We start from the raw sequence: 21041 nt of genomic DNA on the forward strand, positions 1-21041 counted from the left end.
GCTAGTACTCAAAGACACTGCCGAAAGAGTAGTATAATCTGTGGATGTATTGATGTCAATTAAACGGTATGTCAAAATATCGTAAGCAGAGCGGTTTGTTAGATCGCTACACTGCATCTTTTTAGAATTTTGTTGATAATTTCCCTAATATTAACCTATGTAAAGTATACTTTTTAAACTAAAGGTAACATAAAACAACGAAAATGGGGCGACGTTCGATAAATACCACGAAAAGTGGTAAATATATGAATCCTACGGATCAAGCGAGTAAGTATTGGTTATAAATTATTTTTATACTCTTCAAAACCTTTATCTAATGTTGTGGAAAAGAACAGTAGTTAACATTCATTTCCAAGGAGGAGAGTCTGCTAAGCAACTTCAAACACCAAGTTCTAGGCCTGTCTGCTCAATGTTTCATCAATAATAAATAATCTCTTTCACGCTTGTGTCTTACATTTTGAAATACTGTATGAATAAACCTATTTAGGCAATCGTCATACAAACGTCTTACTATAATGTTATTTCATATTTCAATCTTTACCTCAGAATTTAAGCAATATTGGTAATAAAAATTATGCATTTTTGAATTGTACACGAATTGCTTTTGTCTCACTATTTACTAATCAATATATATTTTAAAATAATAGGAAAAGAGGCCAGAAAAAAGGAATTAAAGAAAAACAAACGGCAAAGGCAGATGGTACGAGCAGCTGTACTGAAGATGAAAGATCCAACACAGATCTTGGAAGAGTTACAAAAAATTGATGAAATGGGTTTGTAAATAATTATACCTTTAAGAAATTAATATTAATTCACAACTATTTATGAATTTTATATAACAAAACTCACTCACTAAAACAAAAAAAAAATAGGCTTCATATTAACATATTGTTCTATCATTCTTTATGTATATCAGTGTCATAAGAAGTTGCAAATGGAACTACCTCTGGCTAACCATGTTGAATCCAATGAGTAAATATGTTTTAAGCCAAAATTATTGGCTGCATTATAGAGGCATGCACAAACTTGCAAAGCACCAACTCTTAGAGGAGCTAGCAGCTACAAATGGTTAACCTTACTGTGTAATATGTCAGCTGTCACTGTTAAGAAATTCCTGGCACCCAAAACATAAGTTGACCAAGTTGGATCTCACAACAGATACTAGCTTATATAAAACTAGCTGTTGCCCGCGACTTCATCCCCGTGGGTAGAAGATATAAGTTATGATTTATACCTGCCCTATTTTTTCACATTTTCCTTTGTATCTTCGCTCCTGATCTTGGTCGCAGCGTGATGGTTTATAGCCTAAAGCCTTCCTCAATGAATGGTCTACTCAACACAAAAATAATTTTCAATTTGGACCAGTAGTTCCTGAGATTAGCGCGTTCAAACAAACTCTTCAGCTTTATATATTAGTATAGAGTATAGAGTATAGATTTGAATTAGTTGATCTATGGTACTTTGATTTTTTATTATACAAGATAAGTTAAGCTCAGTTGGTATAGGTCACCACACCAAAATCACAGTGCCTGGCATGTTGCAGGATTCACCCTGCCAAAGACAAAACATTTGTGTGGACCACAAAGACCTGTAACTTGTGCAGGAGTTATTATTACATTTACTTGTATTGTTAGTACATAACAGTTTTTTGTTTCCAGAATACAATGTCTTACAGCCTTCGCCATTAAATGAAAAAGTTTTAAAAGAGAAGAGAAAAAAATTAAGAGAAACTTTTGATAGAGTACTTAAGATGTATGTAAGTATTGATCATGAGGTTTAAAAAACTATAGAGAAGGTACTATATTTAAATGTTAATGTTTATACACCTTTGTGGAAGAGAAAATATGCTTAAATGCTTATACTCCATTGGGCTAGATACTGAAATATAAGTAAATAATCTTGGTCTTTCTGTCCAGAAACTCAGATTAGAAATGATTGTACCGCTAATGCTCAAGGAAATTAATAGGTGCTCTTAAAGAGGATACTACTAATTAACAAAAAGCCTTACCCTATAAATTTATTACAGTATAATTAAACTTTGTATCAGATTGGTTTTAGTAATGTGGTAGTTATCTAGGAGAATGTCCTATAGAAAGAGTATATTTAAATTAATTGCATAATATAAAGCAAAAACAAATTACGTAACACTCTTAAATATATGTATGTAATGCTAAGAAGTTATTTTCAACTGTTTTTAGCCGGTTTGTCTATTGCACAATAATATGTAATGAGGTAAATTATAAAGAAGATAAAATAGAGTACTTACTTTAACACAATATTTATAAACCACTATCTGTACCTGTTTTTAGACAACTAGCTGAATGGATGTGATGCAGGTATCAGGAAAATTTTTGATCTGATACCTTTTGATAAGCATTCAAATCACAACATTTTGACAGTTACAAAAATGTTTTCATTCCTTGTGAATGTTTTTGAAATTTGAGTTTATTTGCCTGGGTGCAGGACTAGTATGGGGTAACAATAATGGGGTAGAAGTGCAGAAGATTTCTTAATGACATTTGATTACAAACTTTGGAGTCATCTATATACCGTGATTTTTTAGTCGTCTTACAAAAGCAGCCCAGTTCATGTATCCAATGACTAGAACACGTTCATGATAAAAAAATAGGTATTTATGAGATTTGAATAAATTTAAAATGCAATTTTTATTCAATATTATGATGCAATTCGTAGTTTTTTAGAAACACAGCTCTGTTGCGAGCGCGGTCCGAGCCTTGTAACAATGGTGAGGGGCGCGGGCGGCGGCGTTTTTATCATTTTTAAGAGTATATTTCAGATTTCTCTTGTTTATTTTTCTTCATACTTATAACCTTATTTTTTATATTTATTTATTTGATGATAAAAAAATAATTATCGCGCCTAGGGGTATTTTACGTCGGATACTTTTGTAAGGCGACTAAAAAATCACCGTGTATAAGAAGTATAATAATTGTTAGTAAAAAAATAGTGTTGAGAATACACTTATTGTTGCTTATTATTGCTGCAATCATGGCTGCAATACACTCCACCAACTTTGCAACAACCCGCACAAAACAAATTAATTCATTCAAAGAATATAATTACAATTAACATTACAGGATAAAGACGATCCAGAAAAATGGGTTGAATTAAAACGTCAAGAAATGGAATATGAAAAACGGAGGGCTCATTTAATATCTTATTACGAATCTGTGAAACATGCGCAGTCAGTGCAAGTTGACGATATTCCACTGCCCACATTACAAGTAAGTACCAATCTTATAATGCCAAAAATACTAAAATAAAGAACTTTAAATAGACTGGTTTAAGGACTAGTTTTCCTTGACGAATATTTTCTCATAAAGACTTTTGGACCAATTTCATAATTAAAATGCAATAACGATATGCAAGTGTTGTAAGTTAAGTGTTTTTCATATATATTTAATTAGTGTGATGATATAAACTTGATTACAGGTACCTGACAATTTATTCAACAATGTGCCTTCACAAATACCTCTGCCAATGGACCCCACGCATCCTGCCTCCCTCGTGAAACCTATTCTGAAAAAGGATTCAGTGTATAAAGTAAGTAACATAAAATGTCCTTTTACAGTGTCAAGATATATAGTTTTCATTATATCACTGTTTAATACTGGGTCTACTTTATTTCTAATTATAAAGCAGCAAGCTATTTGTCAAATGCTATCACAAACCTATTACTAATTTAAAAAAAACGCCTCCCGCGGTGTTTTTGCAAACATACAAATCATAATATATGCACATTGACACTTAGACTCAGAACAAGCATTTGTGGATCTCACAAATGCTTGTCCTACGCGGGGATCGAACCCGCGATACGACGCGCGCAGTGGATTTGGCGTGGTGACCTCAACCACTCGGCTATCCGTACAGTTTAAAATGATGTATAACGTCATTCAATGTACCATACCATTATTACACTATACATTATAGCAATGTTCATATTCTAGGAGAGACCGAGCGGCGTGGAACCTCCAGGAGTACCGCCCGGCGTGCCGCCTGATTATGAGCTCCTAATCGGGGAAGTTATCAAGGATAAGCTCAAAGACAAGAAGAATTTGCGGTTCTCTGATATGCCTGATGAAGGACCTCCAGGAGAGGTGAGTATTTTTGTGTATTTGTTTTTTTATTAGTGCTGTAATTAACAGACAAGTGTCGGTCTACAAAAATTAACCACAAATGAGCCCATTATTAAGTAACTAATGCAAGCCTTAACGGTGATTTAATTCCTAAAATGAATTGAAATGTCAAGGCAAGGGTACGTGTCTCATCTAAAATGATTTCATTTTCATAAATTTTAGCGATTCTATCGGGGCTTATGCTTGAAACTCTCACTTAAATTCTTCTGTAAGTAATGTAATAAAATCTTTTAATTTCATTTCAAGGCGCCCCTACCCAAGCCTCAAGCAAAACCTCCACCAGAGAACATAGATGGTGAGGCAGTTGAAGAGGAAGGGCCCGTACCGGTGCAAGGCCAGGGCGCTGCAGCGACTCAAGCGCCTAAACCCACGTCACTACAGCAGAGGATGTTGGCTCTCTCCGGACAGAACATAGACGACTTCATGAAGGAAATGGAGGAGGTGCATAGGAAGAGGGAGAGGGATCGAGCAGCTGATTTGAATGCCAGGTATTTTATATTTAAGCTTTGAGAGCTGTTACAAGTTGTGTTGGTAGATATTACTTAGGTGTTATTGTCATAGTGAACAAGTAAATTTTTTTTAATGCAGGCGTAAGCTTTTTGGTATCACGGACGAAACAAGGAGATGCTTTTCTGTACTTCCGTTCTTAGTAAATTACTTCAGATGCTATCATAGTCACAATCGCAATTGTCACGTCCCAATGATTAATTTTGTAAGCCTGTACCTTCTTTTTTTAGATTAGACAAGCAGAAGGAAGGAAAGTGGGTCTAATAGGTACACAGAGCGTGGTAGCAGTCTTGACAAACTTATTCGTCATGTCCTAGTAGGAAAACGCTTTGCGTAGTCTGATTTGTTTTCTATGTATCATGTTATGAAGAATACGTGTCTCCACAGACTGAGCGCCCTGAAGCGCACGGGCGGTGGTCGCGACAGTGACAGTGACAGTGACACGGAGGGCGGGCCGCCGCCGCTGTCGGCGCTGGCGGGCCACGCGCCGCCCGACTTCGCGCTGGAGCCGCCCGGCGCCGAGCTCAGGCAGATGCCGCCGCCGCTGCTGCCTCCAGGTAACACGTGATATGAACTGTTTACTGGGACATAGTATGAATAGGAAAATGTCTAAGTCACCGTTCATCTAAATCTTAGCTCCAAGGTTCTGGTATTCGAGTTGAACCCAGGGAGGTTTGTGTGTGAATACCTAGTCAGAAATAAATATGCAAGATTCATGTCGCGTCTATCTTTCGTTTTTTTTTATTTATTTTCTTACTGTAATAATTATTTGGTTAGAAAAGCTGTCAGAAAAGTTGTTGTTTTTTGTATCTTCGAATACAAAAAGCATTACCATGTCAAATTATAATTCAAACTAAGTTTAAGAAACAAATTATGTCTACTACATTTCTACTTTTGTTTTATAACACTTTTAAAACACACATGTAAACGCTGCAGGTCTCCGGCCACCGCCGCTGCGCGCTCCTCTCGCTCCGCCATTGAGGTTGGGCCCGCCTGGCCCTCCGGGACCACCGCCCGGACCTCCAGGACCTCCGCCGGGACCACCTGGGCCGCCCCCAGGTACGTGACAGGAAACTAATTATTTTCACGAGTCATGACCGCAAGGGTGGTTTGAGAAGGTCATTTTCTACCTTAATAACAGCAAACTCGTCAGTGAGCTGATTGAATCCGTTTTCACGAAAAATCTGCTTTTAGAATTGATAAAAGTTTTTTAGAAAGTTGTTGATTCCTGTTTTGTTGTTCCTGTAAAACCACACGATTAACAAATCAAAGGATTTTGATATAATGTCGATTAATAAATAAAAACCATGTTCTTAAAATTGTTGGGTGCACTTACAAAATGTTATCAGTTTATAAACCAGAAGGCACGTAAAATATAGAGTCCGTTCTTTACCTTTCTGCCGTCAAATCGGATGGCCCTTCCATACCGGTATGTAACGTGTGTGTCGGCAGGCGCGCCGGGCGCGCGCGGCATGCTGCGGCCGCCGGGCCCGCCGCCGGGCGCGCCGCCGCGCCTGCTGCGGCCGCTGGTGCCGCCGCCGCCGCCCAAGACGCACCCGCCCGTGTCCGTGCTCAGCGCCGCGCCCGTGCTCATCACCAAGAAGGACGCGCAGCAAGGTACCACGCTACATATGGCCATACAAGGCATTTTTTATTGTTTTCCAGGGTGAAGCACTAATAAACGGGGATATGTTGGACTTTCACTGGATTATGTGAAAGACGATATGGCTGCAAGGAGTGTTTCTTGTGAGATGACTTTTTTCCCTTGCACTAAGGCAAATTCGCTTATACTACCCGAAAAATCGCTTATACTACTCGCAATCATTATCAGTATTTTATGGTTATGACTACGCAGTCATAGAAATGTGATTTGATAAATAGATTAAGATGCCTGATTAAAAGAGCTTGAAACAAAAACTTGTTTTAGTTATAATTTTAACACAAAATCACGAAGTACAATAATTTGCAACTTTATGATTACTCTCTTACTTTGTTTTTAATTATACAAACATTTATTTCAGGTGCAACAATCAGTGCGAAACCACAGATCAGAAATCTCTCAGCAGACGTCACACGATTCGTTCCGTCCGCATTACGAGTCAAACGCGAGGACAAAAAAGCTAAACCGGGCATCAAATCGGGTCTCGTCCAACGACCGGCTGATATACCCAAACAAGCTCCCAGCAAGGACGATGCTTATATGCAATTTATGAAGGAAATGGAAGGTTTATTGTAGTGCTGGTTAAGACTGTGAAAGTATTAGTCAACCTCTTTGGGCAGTTTTTTCTAAAACAGTAGAGGAGAAGCTTCATTCATACTCCATCAAAATAAAAGTGCAGTGGAGCGTAAAATACATGCGAATAAAATTCAAATCTATGCTCTTGAGTTAAGGTTGAATTTTGCTACAACAAAGTTTTGAAGCTCTTCGATTCCGTTGTATGAATGTACCTTAATTTGAGCTACACCTAATCACCTTTCGAAATCATGTAGGGTTGCAGGTCTTGCGTTGTGGAATAAGTAACTTAAGCAATACAAAGAAATAGACTGAACTTTAAAATCAGTTAATTGGTTACTCTTGTTTATGAAGAATACAACATAGGTTAAAATATTAGGTTTAATCCTAGAACCGGCCCAATTTAATTTCTGTAAATATTAAGTTTAGTATGTATGGACTAAATGAATAAAATGATTTATTTGTTTGCAACCCTGCGATTTTACTGTAACTTAATTTCCTTTTAAGATGCCCCATATGTCATACCAATCGCTTAAACCAAATCTTTGTTGAAATAATATATTTACCTTAGGAAAATGTTTATTATCTAAACGGTACAAACTTATTACGAAATTACAAAAGAACATACCTAAATCTATTTTTGACAGTTTTTATTTAACTTATAAATGTCGATATCTGCAACTCTGACATAAGTTCAATAAACTGCAAAACATACGAAATGATAATAAATAACAAACACTGCATTATCAGTATGCAAAATACTGATAAAAACCTAATAAGTACCGCGAATCAAGTCAGTCAAAGGCTACTTTAAATACATAATCATGTTTTGTTCAAAGCGTAAGACTCACACAAACTTGAATACATATACATTATTCATCGTAAGCCTTGATCACATGCTTTATTTTAATACGCAAGAAGCTGATCGGACAAAATCTAAATACCTAAACTTCTAGGGCGCCGGTCAAAGAAAACAAAAATTCATTCAAATCGGTGCAGGCGTTTAGGAGGTTGTTAAGTGCCACACACACACAGTAGAATACGAGTAGATGCCGAAAAGCATTCTTACTAAATAATAATTTTAGAAATGGCTGGACATTTACTTATGTAACTAAAATGACTGCAGGAAATTAGTTATCCATATTTTACCCTACTTATAACCGTACGGTTTTTGATGGTTCGTTTTAATCTTAAAAATGTGACCTAAATAAATAATATAATTGTCTACTTGTATCAAGATCAAGGAAACTTTCCTCATTGTCTGTTTACTACTAGTTTTGTAGTTAACACCCACGTTGTGATAAAACGTATCTGTCCGTCGTAGTTATAGGGTTATCACAGGCTAGAAAAATATATACCATCTTGTTGTCACACGCGTAACCAGGTCACGTGCTAAATAATGACTAAGTGTTTTTTCTTTTTATATAATTATGTTTCAGAAAAACTAGACAATGTTACGTTGGAATAATGCAGTTTGATAGGTAACGCGGTAATAATTGCTAATATCTTTGTTGATTTGCAAAAAAAGCACTTTCCAGAACATTCTCAAGGCTTGGTGGTCTCCGGACATCCGTCCGGAAGCTAAGTAAAAAAACTAGACAGTTTGATAACTGTTATGGGCTGTACTGGTACCGGTTAAAGTAGAATTGTTGGGTTTTGTTGAAGCGAGAGGGCGCTCTATACGGCGTGGAACAGCGTCTCTTCCGCAAAGGCAATAAACCTAGGCCTCAATTCTGCTATTTACAATGGCCGATGAATGAATGGCAATTGGAATAAACTGGCATATTTTCAACATAATAATAATCTATACTTATATATACAGCTGAAGAGTTTGTTTGTTTGTTTAATCGCGCTAATCTCAGGAACTACTGGTTCAAATTGAAAAATTCTTTGGGTTTAATAGACCATTCATCGAGGAAGGTTTTAGGCTATATAATATCACGCTTCAACGAATAGGAGCGAAGATACGTTGAAAAATGTGGCAAAAACGGGGAAAAATATTCTTCAAGGCCAACGTTCAAAAATTCCTAACTTAGGTATATCTGCTAACGACGCGGACGAAGTCGCGGGCAACGCTAGTTGGAAATACAGTACGGGGCGGAACACTCATTGTCAATGCAATGGCCTAGTCCGGGAGCAATTCACTAACGTTAGAAAACTTTAGGTCAAGGGGTATACTACCCCCTGTTAAAATAAAATTGGCTTTGTGGAAGCGAGAGAGCGCTATATACGTGGAAGGTCTCTCTTCCAAAAAGGCAATATACCGTATTTATTATTTAAGAGTCCGTGGTACGCTGTTTGCTCCTTCATCAAAATAATTCATGAAAAACATTATTTAAATGTATTTGTATTCCGGCTAAGTTATTAAGGATACCTCTTTGATAACACAAATAGGTATAATGATATCTAAAAGTTTTAATACCATAATAACGTTGTTTTAAAATTGTTTTCTTATCAGCCGTAGGTACCTAGTTTGAAGTTCTACCTATCGATTTGTTTTTGCAAGTTATATTAATAATAGGAAACTCTTAGCCTATAACTCTGTCTAGTGTTTAATATAAAATTGAGAACATGATTTAAAAACTCAGCAACGAAAGTCGCTAAACAAAATCAAATTTTTATGGGACCTCAACACAGCCTACCACATATTACCTGAAAATCAAGAATCTCTAGTCCTTAGCAAGTTTACTTGCTCACTGTACTTGCAATTTTATGTTTTTTATATCTTTGTTTAGCCCAATTATTTTCATTAGGGGTACCTATACCTAATTATCAACGTCTAGTAATTCGCTATCATGATGAAACGGAAATGAAAATGCCAACGTATAATTACAGTATAATTTGCAACAGTTGTTACAATCAAAAATAAAATTACATTCATAATTAAATTAGTCCTATAATTAAAATTAGGTACATTTACATAAGTATTAAATTGGTGGGTAGTGTAATTTAAAGCAGTATTTCACGAATGAAAAACTTTACAGGTATACGTTCGAGCCGTAATCGATAAACAGTCAATAATAAACATTTATAATACAAGATAAAAAGTATACTTATACCTAAGACGGGATAAAATATAGACCAGTAGTTTTCTTTGCCGTACGTGTCCAAAAAAAAGAATGAAACATTGACGTACATTAATAAACGTCAGATTCGACGACATCTTGACCTCTCCATGACAGTTCTAGTTCTAAAAAGGTCGTATTCTAAAAACATAGACCCCTACTGCCTTATCTAAGTACAATAATTTAATTTAAGCTAAACCGTATCTAGTTTCGCAGTTCTTGTCGGATTCATCTGACATAGTTATGAATACCATCAATTAACATAAAGACAACAACTCTGTGAGAGTGCAGGGTTTTGTACAGCATGACTTTAAAACAACCTCTCTTCGTTGTATTTTTCTCTCAGCGATTTCTCTTGGGATGATAGGTGGCCCACTGAATTCCTCTGCAAAAAAGAGAATTTATCGGTTAAATTAGACTTGGAGCCTTAGAGTTAATTTAGACCCCTGGAACTGCGATAACAAGAACACAGCGACTTTATCTTGGTGGACTTAATAACGTCTGTTTTAATGTTAATTAATAAAAATGTCTAGTTCCAAAGACTGCGAAAAAATGGTTGCTAAAGCAAGAAGAGAAGCCTCTTACTCTAAATCCGAAAATATTGTTCCACGACATGCTCTAAAGCTAGTAACCAAAACCCAGAACGATAAGGGCTGTAAGTATCCGTCAATTTAACATAGCATTAATTTCCGTGTTGGCGTAAATGGAACAAATTCATTTTTTGTCCCCTACCCAGAGCGTTTTTTTTAAAGCGGTACCTACTTGGTTCAACGCCTTTTTGTTGTTATTATTACAGGTACCTACAGTCTACACGCACAATGACTCGTCGTTCTGAGATTTGCTATAAAGATTATTTCAGACACTGTAGGTAAACATGAGTATTTTTTCCTTATGGAGAAATGGAAACTTCCAGTTACATCTTTATATTCACCGGTTCACTAGTTTTTAAAGTCACAAAATAAACTAAAAATAACCACAGACGGAAGTAAACTCATGTTTCTCTTCGAGTTATAAGGCCATTGCGATAGTGTCAAAAAGAGAACTGTAACAGCCTTGTTTTGTTCCCGAAATAATTATAGATATTAAGTTTACGGATGTCGGTTTTAACTAATCAGTAATTATAATAATTAATTATAAAAGATGCTCTATCTATTTGGCTCTGATTTAATATAGTCAGGCAATGACATAGCAGAAGAAAATGACGGGAAATAAAGTTTTGTTACGTTTATACGCATAAAGAAAAATCCAGCTAAGTAAGTAGTAAAGAGAAGATAACTGGAAAGGGAAGACAATTTTGACCTAGCCCTATAATTGAAGAGATGCGCCAAACATTGCAAAAGAGTAACTGAGTCCATTGCATGCATAAAACATTACACCTGTTAAGACCCTTGTTACGTAAAACTAAAGATAATTGCTTACCGGAAGAATAGTCGACATAAGCGTATGTAGGGCACAAATCGTTGATCACTCTGTACGTCAATAGTCTCATGCACGACGGTAGCGACATATCCATGTAAGATGATGTTAAGATGTGCGATGAGGCAATGTGCTGGCTGTATGTTATCATTAGGACTAGAAAAAAGTATTTGCCTTGCATTTTGTTTGGCGATCTGAAAAAAAAACAAACAAAAAAGTTAGTTATGATTATTTTTTAGGTTACATCTGTGTTTCCACTTTGTAAGTCACATGCTGGAATTATTGGTTGTAGACTCAAATAATAAACGCTTTTCGGAACGTGTCGCAAAAGAATTTGGAAGATCCCATATGGGTTTTTCGTGTTGTGTGATGAACTTTTCCGATGAAGAACTTTCTTAGAACATTATAAAACTATGAGCATAATTTCGATGCCTAATACGGAAGGTAGCTTTTTAACAGTACTAATAAAGGCCACCTTAGTCTTTTATATCAATTGAGTTTAAGAAATGTTCGAAGAAAAAACTTGTCTTCTCTAAAGCTCCTTTAAATTTATATTGGTTGTAATTTAGCGCTTTTCTGCTATTTTATTTATAAGAAATGCCTTGTGATGATTAATTACGCGGGATGAATGAGTATTATTGTTGTGCCCAATTCGGCGCTCTACAAGACAAAATATAGTGTCGTATGTCATGTGATGAAATTAAAGACTGTATTAAGTTATTAATTATCTAATCATTCAATGAAAATTAAAGTGTAAGTTTTGTATCCTCAAGTTTCTACAGCGATTTAGTTTTTACATTTTAATATTGATCGAATTCGTTTTGGGTTTTGGGAAATAAGATGTAGAAATTACATGAGAGCAAAAAATGGGAAAACGGAAAATCCAAAACTCACCGTTATAAGAATCCCAAGAATCTCAGTAAAGCTTCAATATAATACACTGTAGATGTTCCCTCATCTAATGGTTGGAAAATAAATAGCTCCAGTCTTTTATACTCGTTTCTGTGCCGGTAAACAAATCCCTAATTATATTCTAGGTGCGTAAACAATTTCCTCGGTGCAAAAACTTTTATAACTAATTATAATTTTCATATAAAACAAACTCATTAAATTCCGCGCGTAACTCTAATTTAGTCTTGGGGTGGACGCGCACAAAACTTGAATGAGCCCAGTTAGCACCAAAATTCAGCCGTAAACATGTTGTTATAAATAACCCGAAGTTTATCGGTGTATATTATCAGTAAAATGAATGACCTATGAGTGGTCTTTAAGTCTGTATATAAAAAAAAAACTTGTGTGACATGAGGTTGTTTATTGTAGACACGTGTCTGGGTTAGCGCGGCTGCCTTGAGGTGCAGCGGGCCTTAGAAGGCTTTATCATTTCAGACATGCTGAATAAATGAAGGAAGCTTGGAAGTAGACGTAATTTGACCTTCATTACCGTTTCATTCACGACGCTGGCCGTAAACCGCGTTTGACGTTGGACGCCAGTTGAAACGATTACGTATCGCACCTACGTATTCATACGTTTCCTTCTGATTAGATATTTACAAAGAACATCACTGGTATTTTTCTAAACAGTTTTTATTCCACGTTCAATACGAATGCCTATTACGTGATAATGAGCACTTGTTTATTAAGAGATTTGTGTTCAAGCTAACAACCGTCTGCGAGCTAATTGATTATACATCGAGCTCTCAAATACTTTGCAAAAACTTATTTATATTATGGAAAACACTTAATTATCTCTAAATGCGGACCCAAACAATAATTTAATAGGTCATATCAAACAGTATAACAGCGTATTTTTAGCTCGTATCGGGGCTAGCAGTGTTTGCGGATGTTTAATCTTGATGCAAGTCGTTGTCCTACATTGAGGAGTCAATGTATTAGATGTGTAATAACTTAGGTTTCTTACCAGGTAATCTATTTTATAGGATTGAATATTTTTTGGTGGAATTTTAGTAATGAAATCTGCTCATTTCTGGGTATGGATAGGTATACCTAATATATTTTTGCGTAAGGTCTATAATCGATGACTGAATCTAATGAAAGTTTTTCTTTTTAATATGGGTATTTTTTAATCAATCTTTCGGAAAAGGATAAATTATGCTAATAAGCGCTTCCTTACTAGCGTAAATTAACTTCAGATTAGAATTAAGACTATTGCAATAGCGAAAGAGATGCCGCTCTACACTTTGTAGAACAGCGACTTTTTTCCAAAACTATACTACTAAAAACAATACACGATCGTAGCCGGATCAATTACTGATATTATTATGTTATTATAATTAGACACTTTAGGATAATAATATTTGCGATAGACATGGCAATGGCTTGTTGTCATGGACAACTATTTAGATAAAGTAATTAACTGTTTACACAAGTTGTTTTTGATATATTTAATTTATAAACTAAACGTTCATGTGGCTTTGCTTCTATAGGTAAGCAATATATTATAAATGTACATATAATTATTGTAATAAAGAAGGTTGATAACTTTCGCTCGCAGTATGCAAATTCATGGGAATCAAAGGGAAGTTTAACCTCTCTTGACATTCAGAAAATGGCAAACTTCCTAGAACTAAGGAAAACAGGAAGACGAGAATCTGTTTATATTGAACTAAGGAGTTTATTCGTTAATATTCATGCGATGTCGGACAACTACTTTTTTTTAAGGAATTTAATCCTTGTGTCGCGGGGTATTTCACAAACATACAATTCACAAGCGCAAGAACACCCAGACTCAGAACAAGCAAGCAACTAGAACCCGCGACACATCGCGCAAAGTGGGTTTTGCGTGATGACCTCAACCGCTCGGCTATCCGTACTTCTGGTATAAACTTTTTCGATACACTTACTTCGATACCTTTATTGAAGCGAAAAAAGAAACGAATCTACGAATATGTAAAGAACTATTGAGGTTTTTTAAACAACAAAATACCGGGTCGGGTGCTAACGCCGAAAGAAATAAATATTTATTCGACCTACAGATGGTTTGAAATATGTATTCCTATACGGTACCTCTACGTATGTATTACTACTGATTTATTGAAAACATTGTTAGCTCCAATCGAAAAGGTTTTACATACTTTTGGTTTTAGTATATTTCTATAGGCTATTACGATTTATAATCAGTCATGTCCCACCTTGAAAAACCACAAACAATGCTCACGATATATTATTTTTCATTCATATTTCAACATGCAGTAAACCTACTATGTAGGTCAATTTTCTTAAATTTGTGTCCACAGTCAAGGAATAACGTTTAACTTTGATAGTAAAAATAATTAACATAACCTATAATTAAATAAATTTCAAAACACCTCTTTCCAAAATTTTGCAGGTCATTATCTAATTGGTTTCATATATCTGCAATAATTTGAATAAGTAGCATAGCAGACATGAAAGGATTTGTACACAAAGTGACAAACACACAAAGTTATCCATATATGTACTTGTAAACCCTAATCCTGCTCTCTTTTGTGAAAAGACGCTTTTTTTCACAAAAGAAAGCAATTGATACATGTAAAAAGTCTGTCCTAATTATTTCACTAGGGTATTATCAAAAACTCTATGATTTAGTAGATATATTATTATCATCTTTGCGTCAGCTTTCTCACATTACATATCACAAATTGTGCAATAAAAACATCCGTCCTTTTTCTAGCAAGTAATAAAATTGATACAATTGTGCTCATTCAATTAAGTTTTATTTGAATGAATGTTAGGTAAACCAAAAATTGGATTGGTTATTAAACCCGGCCTCTATCTTAAAGTAACATATTTCTGCCAGCGGTAAAACTGATGGAATCGCTAAGATATCACAGGTTACTGAAAACCAATCGAATTGTTTTATTACCTAACATAAACTTTGAATTATTGTTGAACGCAGCTATAGATATCTTTATCCGATTCTTTTATATGATTTGGCTAAAAGAGATTGTGCTACGACTCTAGACCAGTGCAAGTTGGACTCGTGAGTGTGACACTGTTCAGGCTCTATACAAATATGATAAAGAAAAACATTGGTCAGACTAGTGTGATATTGGTTGCTGAATCTTCATGAATGTTGTTGAAACGGCAACGGCAGGGATTCCGTTTTATTCTTTCTGTGCAATCACAACCAATCTAAAACTATTTCCTAGCTAGTTCCAACTGACTCTTACCTATACCAAAATTACTAATGATAGTCTTGCAAACATTAATTGTACACTTACAATACATTGATATCCAACATCGTAATACATCATTTGATGAGACAATCAGCAAATCTCTCTGTCATCCCACGACAATATGTAACGCGTTACTCACAGATGATCTACAACACATTTTTCTGAAGCAATCAAATGACATTATTATGTTGAAAGCATAATATATGGATAGTAAAACAGTTATTAAGAAAGTCGAGTCATTAAGAGCATTGGCCATCTTCCGGGTTTACACGTTTCTCAATAAGACCTCATTTTTTGCTGTATTTAATATTGAAGTATACTGTTATTATAAACTACTCAATTCGTAGTATATGGGATAAAGTTGATAGGAAATTTAATTATCGCAATATGGTGTCTGGTAGTTACCGCGTTGTCTAAATATAATAGGTAGACAAATCTAACGTTTCAATGTAAAAGTATCAGTGTTAAATTTTTTATTATTGTGTTTGTAAAATACTTAGGAGAAAACAAATAGTGTCATTTTAATCCAATCTCCATTGATTCATCGACAATTGTTAATAGCAGAATGAGGGGCCAGAAATTAACTTAATCCGTTCAATAAAAACGATACATCAAAATTCTTTACGTCAGTATCTATAACATTTTGACGTAATGTAAACATTTCACTTGTTTGTATTTTTTTAACCGGCCTGTCGGTTTATTTTCGGTGTCATAATAATAAACAATGTTCACGTTTATTGTGCCGGTATCTGTGGGTATTAATAAAACGAAGTATTGAATGTCTCTACGTTGAAGTATTTTTGAAATCTTCGCCTCGATGCATGTCTACGCGTAATTATTTGTTTTGGGACTGCTCATTGTCGCAACTGTAACCTACAAAGAAAAAAGCTAAAAGCTCCATGTGTCTCCAATACAAAGATCATATGTCTTATTCTTTGGAATGAAGTTTATCAGAACAGTAAACAGGAAATGTTTAAAACTATTTCCCGACTACAATTTAATGTTGGCAATGGGGAATATGCACGTGACTTAAATATGGACAAAATATTTTTTTTTGTAATATTTATTGCTACTGAAAACACACTATACAATTATTTTTAGAATTTATTTTAATTTAATAATGAAATTTAATCATCAAAAAGTGGCTGTTTTGAAATTACCGCGCAAATTTTCGAAACGCAACACTATTGGTGGAACAAAACGTGACGTCAGTTTTACACGAGACGTCTGCTGTCAACAAGCTATTTGTATGGTTTCTTTTTGGAGGAATAATTGTTATTGTATTGTATCCATGGTAATTAAGTCGATATTCACTCACTTTATTTATTTTTTGGTAATTTTGTAAACCAATCACTTTGCTGTTGACATCGAACTCGTGTAATGGTGACGTCACGAGCAAGCGCGCCAAAATGGCCGCGTTTAAATTGATCGCGATTTTAATATTTAATTTTTTGCATAATAGTTTATATTTTGGACGTGATATTTGTATGTTTGGTAATGTAATAACTAGTAGAAACATATAAAAAATAAAAAAAAATCATGCATATTCCCCATTTAAGATTTTTGAGTGCAAACGCATACAGCTACGTCAAGCGAAGCAGTCTTTTATTATTTTCCACGTCTCTGTCAAAAGTAAAATGCACACTTTGTCCAATTCATACTCAGGGGTGTCTGGATATTCAACTACCTCTAGGTAATATGCGTTCGTTGTATATTTATGTTGTTATAAGCGTTATGTAGCGATGATCCGTCGTCTATTCTTTGTGTTGGCGTATGATGTATAGTTAATAGTAAACATAACATAGGCCTGCGTAATAAGTCGTCTAAGTATTACAATTATTTACAATGCAATGACGAGACAAAATTCAGTAAGACAGTAACACACTGCTACAAAACAAGAGCTCGCATCCATGAAAAAAAGGCCTTTAAATAAACAAAAAAACACGCTTTAATGATGAAACAAACTAAAAAATACAAAATAATTTTTAATCGTGAAATAAATTAATAAACAATAAATGGTATTTTTGTGAATAAAACGTGGGGGGCTTCGACTTATGATTTAATAGAGTGTGGTGAAACTAGGCCTTATAACAATGCATTGCTTTGAAAAAAAAAGGTTAGATAGCAGAGTAATGTTTCCCTTCTATTATTACAATCCGATATGGTCTAGTGGCTAGGATACCTGGCTCTCACCCAGGAGGCTCGGGTTCGATTCCCGGTATCGGAATATCTGTGCTACTTGTTCCTTTTGCCATATAAGAAGATTTATTTTATTGTTTATCAATTTATTTTTAAATTAATACTATTGTGAAAAAAGCGTGGGCATTAAATCCATTGACATTTTAAGTAAGTCACCTAACACGTGAGTGATGTGATATGTTTAAGGTATAATAGAGTAAATTATAATCCCAACAAAAAAAATTTCATGTAAAATGTTGCCAAGACGAGCCCATATGACTCGCACTGTCAAAAAATTATCAGATCTTCGCTACATTCACAGAATAAGGTGAAAAATTTATTCACTGTACATTACTTGTGTGTTATACAATAGTTCTTGTAGTAGCGAACGGCCAAGCCACATATTTTGACTAAGGTGTAGAGTTCGTGAAGTTAGGGCTTGTAGAGTTATGGCGTGTAGTGTTAGAAGCTTGGCTCTACATGAGACCTGATAACTTTTTGACAGTTTGAGTCATATGGGCTCGTCTTGGCAACAGACAATGTTTTTGGTGGGGTTTCATTTGTTTATGTAAGATGTTTGTAAAAAAAATATTATATTTTTTCGTCTTTTTTTGTATTTCTTACACATCACAGGCGCCTTTTTTATAGCCCACTCTCTTAGTTTTACATCAGATTAGACCTCTAGCGTCAAAATTGAAAATTACAGTTCTCATACAAACTCTCATCCCCTAGTTTAAGGGGTTGAGGGATTAAAGTTCCAAGTTTTATAATTTTTTTGTTGTTTGTTTGCTAATACTAGTTTACATTCAAAAATTCAGCTTTCTAGGACATTAGGAAATACCCTAAGAATTTTGATGATCATCAGTGAGTCAGTGACGAAATCAGCGTTTTTTAGATATAAATAAAATCTAAAGTATAGTAGTAGTAGCGTTAATATCAAAGAACAGGCGCAAATGAGTTGAAAAAAGTATGTATGTAATAACAAACTGACGGTTTTGAAGTACAGATGCATGGATACAGATTTATTTTAAAATTATATATTAGTAATTACCTACTCGCTTAGGGTGCCTAAAATCGCCTCTTAAAATTTGAAGAAGGGTGACATCGCTCTCTGTAGTGTATTGGGAGTTTCTCTTTCACAACGATAATATAATTCATTTTAAGAGCTTGTAGTAAGCCTCTTTTGATAAATAATAATGTATCGTATTGCACACAGAATTTAACTTCATATATTATGTATTAATTATAGGTAATTTGTAGGATAACGATCAAAGTATTTCCAGAAGTGCTTTGTTGGTACGTCAAGGATTTTGTAACAAGAATATAATTTTATTATAATTATTATTTCGACGTCGATTCCTAATCTTCCTATGATCATGGTACATCATGAGGTTGTAATTTATTAGAAAAGAAGCCCGGTTTTAAAAAATTGTTTCTGTACTTATTTGATTTATAATTTAAGTAATACCCTTATGATAATCCATCTAGAATTGCCGATGATCACCTCACAAAAAAAAACCAATACAGCAGACAATATTGGAATTGTCCACTTTTAGAAGTCGTTTAAAAAAACTTGAAACATTTACCTGAGCAAACCTCTTCTGCAATTCTTTAAGTTGGAATGTGAAGAAATGACGGAATACTACAGGCAAAATAATGCCGTCTCTTTTCTTCAATAGGAGTAGTTTGAGAGGAAGCGAGTGGGTCGTAGATTTTTTTAACTTTCAATCAGTTAATATTCAATAACCATTCCCAATGAATGTATTACCTTGGCATTTCTGATTGTATTGTTTTGTTAATTAGTTCCACGTATTCGGCATATTTTTAGTCTTATCAAACTATCTCACTTGTTTCCTTAATTTAAAATACCTGTATTTTTATTTAGCCGTATTCACAAATGACACTGCGTAACGTTCTAAAAGTACTCGTATATTTGTCTCTATATTCTACTTTAGAGCGACGGAGATAGAAATAATCTTCAGGGTGACTTTTAAGTTACGTTTGTGAAAATGTTCGTAAGTGATGTGACATTTATTTACTAGAAAAAAATTAAAGATTAATGTAATTACTGACTGAATTCTGCAGTTCACCTTACCTATGGTGATGTTGTTATATGCATACAGCAAGGTTAAGAAATATTAAAGGTGGTTGGTCTTGCATTTGCATCGAAAAGGTTGTAGGGTGATATTAATTTAAAACGTGGAAACAAAGCAATGTAATTAAGATATATATAAAATTTTCGATCAAGATTTAAATCAAATAGAGCATCGGTACTAGGCAATTTATCTATGGCGTAGCTATACGTAACTATGTGAGATATTAATATACTTGTATCACTTTAGATACTTCTTAACGGAGCATAATCTGACTGCGTAGCCAGGCTTGCTATTAATAATTTGGTTTAAGTTTTGTGGGCCGATCCCGGCGGCACTGCAATGCCGGGCCGACCCGTGACGGGAGTGGAGCGAGCCCCGAACATCCCGTCAGTTTACAAAAATCAGTTTAATATACTGGTCCCTCAGTGAGGGAACTTTCAGATATTAAGCTGAAAAGAACAGATACTACACTTTGATCTTAGCCAAAAGGCCGAGAAGCGATACTGTATATTTGTCACCCCGGGGTAGTCGTTAAGCCGCGGAAAATCTTAACACCGCCATTCAGAAACGTGACGTCACGAGCATACCGCCATCTGTCGGAAGCGCTTCGTACTAATAAAGTAGGTATCAAGCTTCAGCTTATCACTTATCACTATTTATTCTAAGTCATTGAAGTATGACTTTTTCAAGATATTTTCATAGTGTAAGATGTTTCGTAATAGCGAAAAATATAGCGACAAGAGCGTCTATGTCTACACATAACCCATAATCATGTTAGCGTTTTTGTCTTTTGCATTCCCACGGCAATTAATAGATATAAATTTTATCAGTGTTAATGTCCTTTGTTACCAGGTTGCTATGAAATCGTAGCAAAAGTAGAGTTTGGATGCAGTTGTGTTACGTCGCGCGTCGTGCATCCGTTCATGTTTGTGTTTCTATGTTTAGCATTCAAAGGGGAACGCATGCGCCCTATGACTCGTTCCCGCGCATGTGTACAACTTTCAAGCGTGGAACATTTTAAATAAGAGAGGTTCCATATGTTTTTAAAAATAAATGCCTGCTTAATTTATTTAAATATGTAAAGTGCCTGTTTTTGGAAATGTGTGGAGTAGATTCCAATTAAAACTCACTATCGCTTCGCATAATAAAATAAGTAATTAATATTGATTTTATTTCTGGTTATTAAGCCAACTACCGTTTTAATAGCAGAAATA

The 21041-nt window shown here is 35.0% G+C and overlaps 2 protein-coding genes and 2 non-coding genes across 5 annotated transcripts; 2 read left to right on the forward strand and 2 right to left on the reverse strand.

Moving 5' to 3' along the window:
• The first annotated feature begins 55 nt into the window (after nt 1-55).
• On the forward strand, nt 56-7368 carry LOC113499707 (WW domain-binding protein 11). Its single transcript, XM_026880632.1, has 11 exons — nt 56-267; nt 648-773; nt 1659-1756; nt 3099-3245; nt 3454-3564; nt 3969-4118; nt 4404-4645; nt 5052-5221; nt 5601-5723; nt 6117-6281; nt 6686-7368. Exons 1-11 carry the CDS (start codon nt 204-206, stop codon nt 6898-6900), a joined length of 1611 nt encoding a protein of 536 aa, XP_026736433.1. The 5' UTR covers nt 56-203; the 3' UTR covers nt 6901-7368.
• A 2353-nt stretch (nt 7369-9721) lies between these two features.
• LOC113497117 lies at nt 9722-13625 on the reverse strand. 2 transcript variants are annotated; one of them, XR_003400871.1, is made up of 3 exons: nt 12273-12813; nt 11382-11572; nt 9722-10347 (listed from the first exon to the last, which is right to left on the reverse strand). XR_003400871.1 is itself a non-coding variant. In XM_026876504.1 (3 exons), exons 1-3 carry the CDS (start codon nt 12825-12827, stop codon nt 10220-10222), a joined length of 327 nt encoding a protein of 108 aa, XP_026732305.1. In that variant the 5' UTR covers nt 12828-13625; the 3' UTR covers nt 9722-10219. The 2 variants fall into 2 exon arrangements, 1 of the variants encoding a protein (XP_026732305.1); XM_026876504.1 differs by lacking the exon at nt 12273-12813 and adding an exon at nt 12820-13625.
• A 4083-nt stretch (nt 13626-17708) lies between these two features.
• Trnae-cuc lies at nt 17709-17780 on the forward strand. The gene has a single exon. It is a non-coding gene; the product is annotated as a tRNA-Glu (tRNA).
• Nucleotides 17781-20136: 2356 nt separating this feature from the next.
• Nucleotides 20137-20329, reverse strand: LOC113500606. The gene has a single exon (XR_003401221.1). It is a non-coding gene; the product is annotated as a U2 spliceosomal RNA (small nuclear RNA).
• Between the last annotated feature and the right edge of the window lie 712 nt (nt 20330-21041).

The sequence above is a fragment of the Trichoplusia ni genome, chromosome 1, assembly GCF_003590095.1.
Source record: "Trichoplusia ni isolate ovarian cell line Hi5 chromosome 1, tn1, whole genome shotgun sequence".
In the NCBI taxonomy this organism is placed as follows: Eukaryota; Metazoa; Arthropoda; class Insecta; order Lepidoptera; family Noctuidae; genus Trichoplusia; species Trichoplusia ni.

Coding starts and splice junctions, on each gene's coding strand:
- LOC113497117 (XM_026876504.1), bottom strand. Junction 10,348..11,381: donor TTATGTCGACTATTCTTCCG/GTAAGCAATTAT, acceptor TCTTTTTTGCAG/AGGAATTCAGTGGGCCACCT.
- LOC113499707 (XM_026880632.1), top strand. CDS start 204: ATGGGGCGACGTTCGATAAATACCACGAAAAGTGGTAAATATATGAAT. Junction 4,119..4,403: donor ATGAAGGACCTCCAGGAGAG/GTGAGTATTTTT, acceptor TTTCATTTCAAG/GCGCCCCTACCCAAGCCTCA. Junction 6,282..6,685: donor CAAGAAGGACGCGCAGCAAG/GTACCACGCTAC, acceptor CATTTATTTCAG/GTGCAACAATCAGTGCGAAA.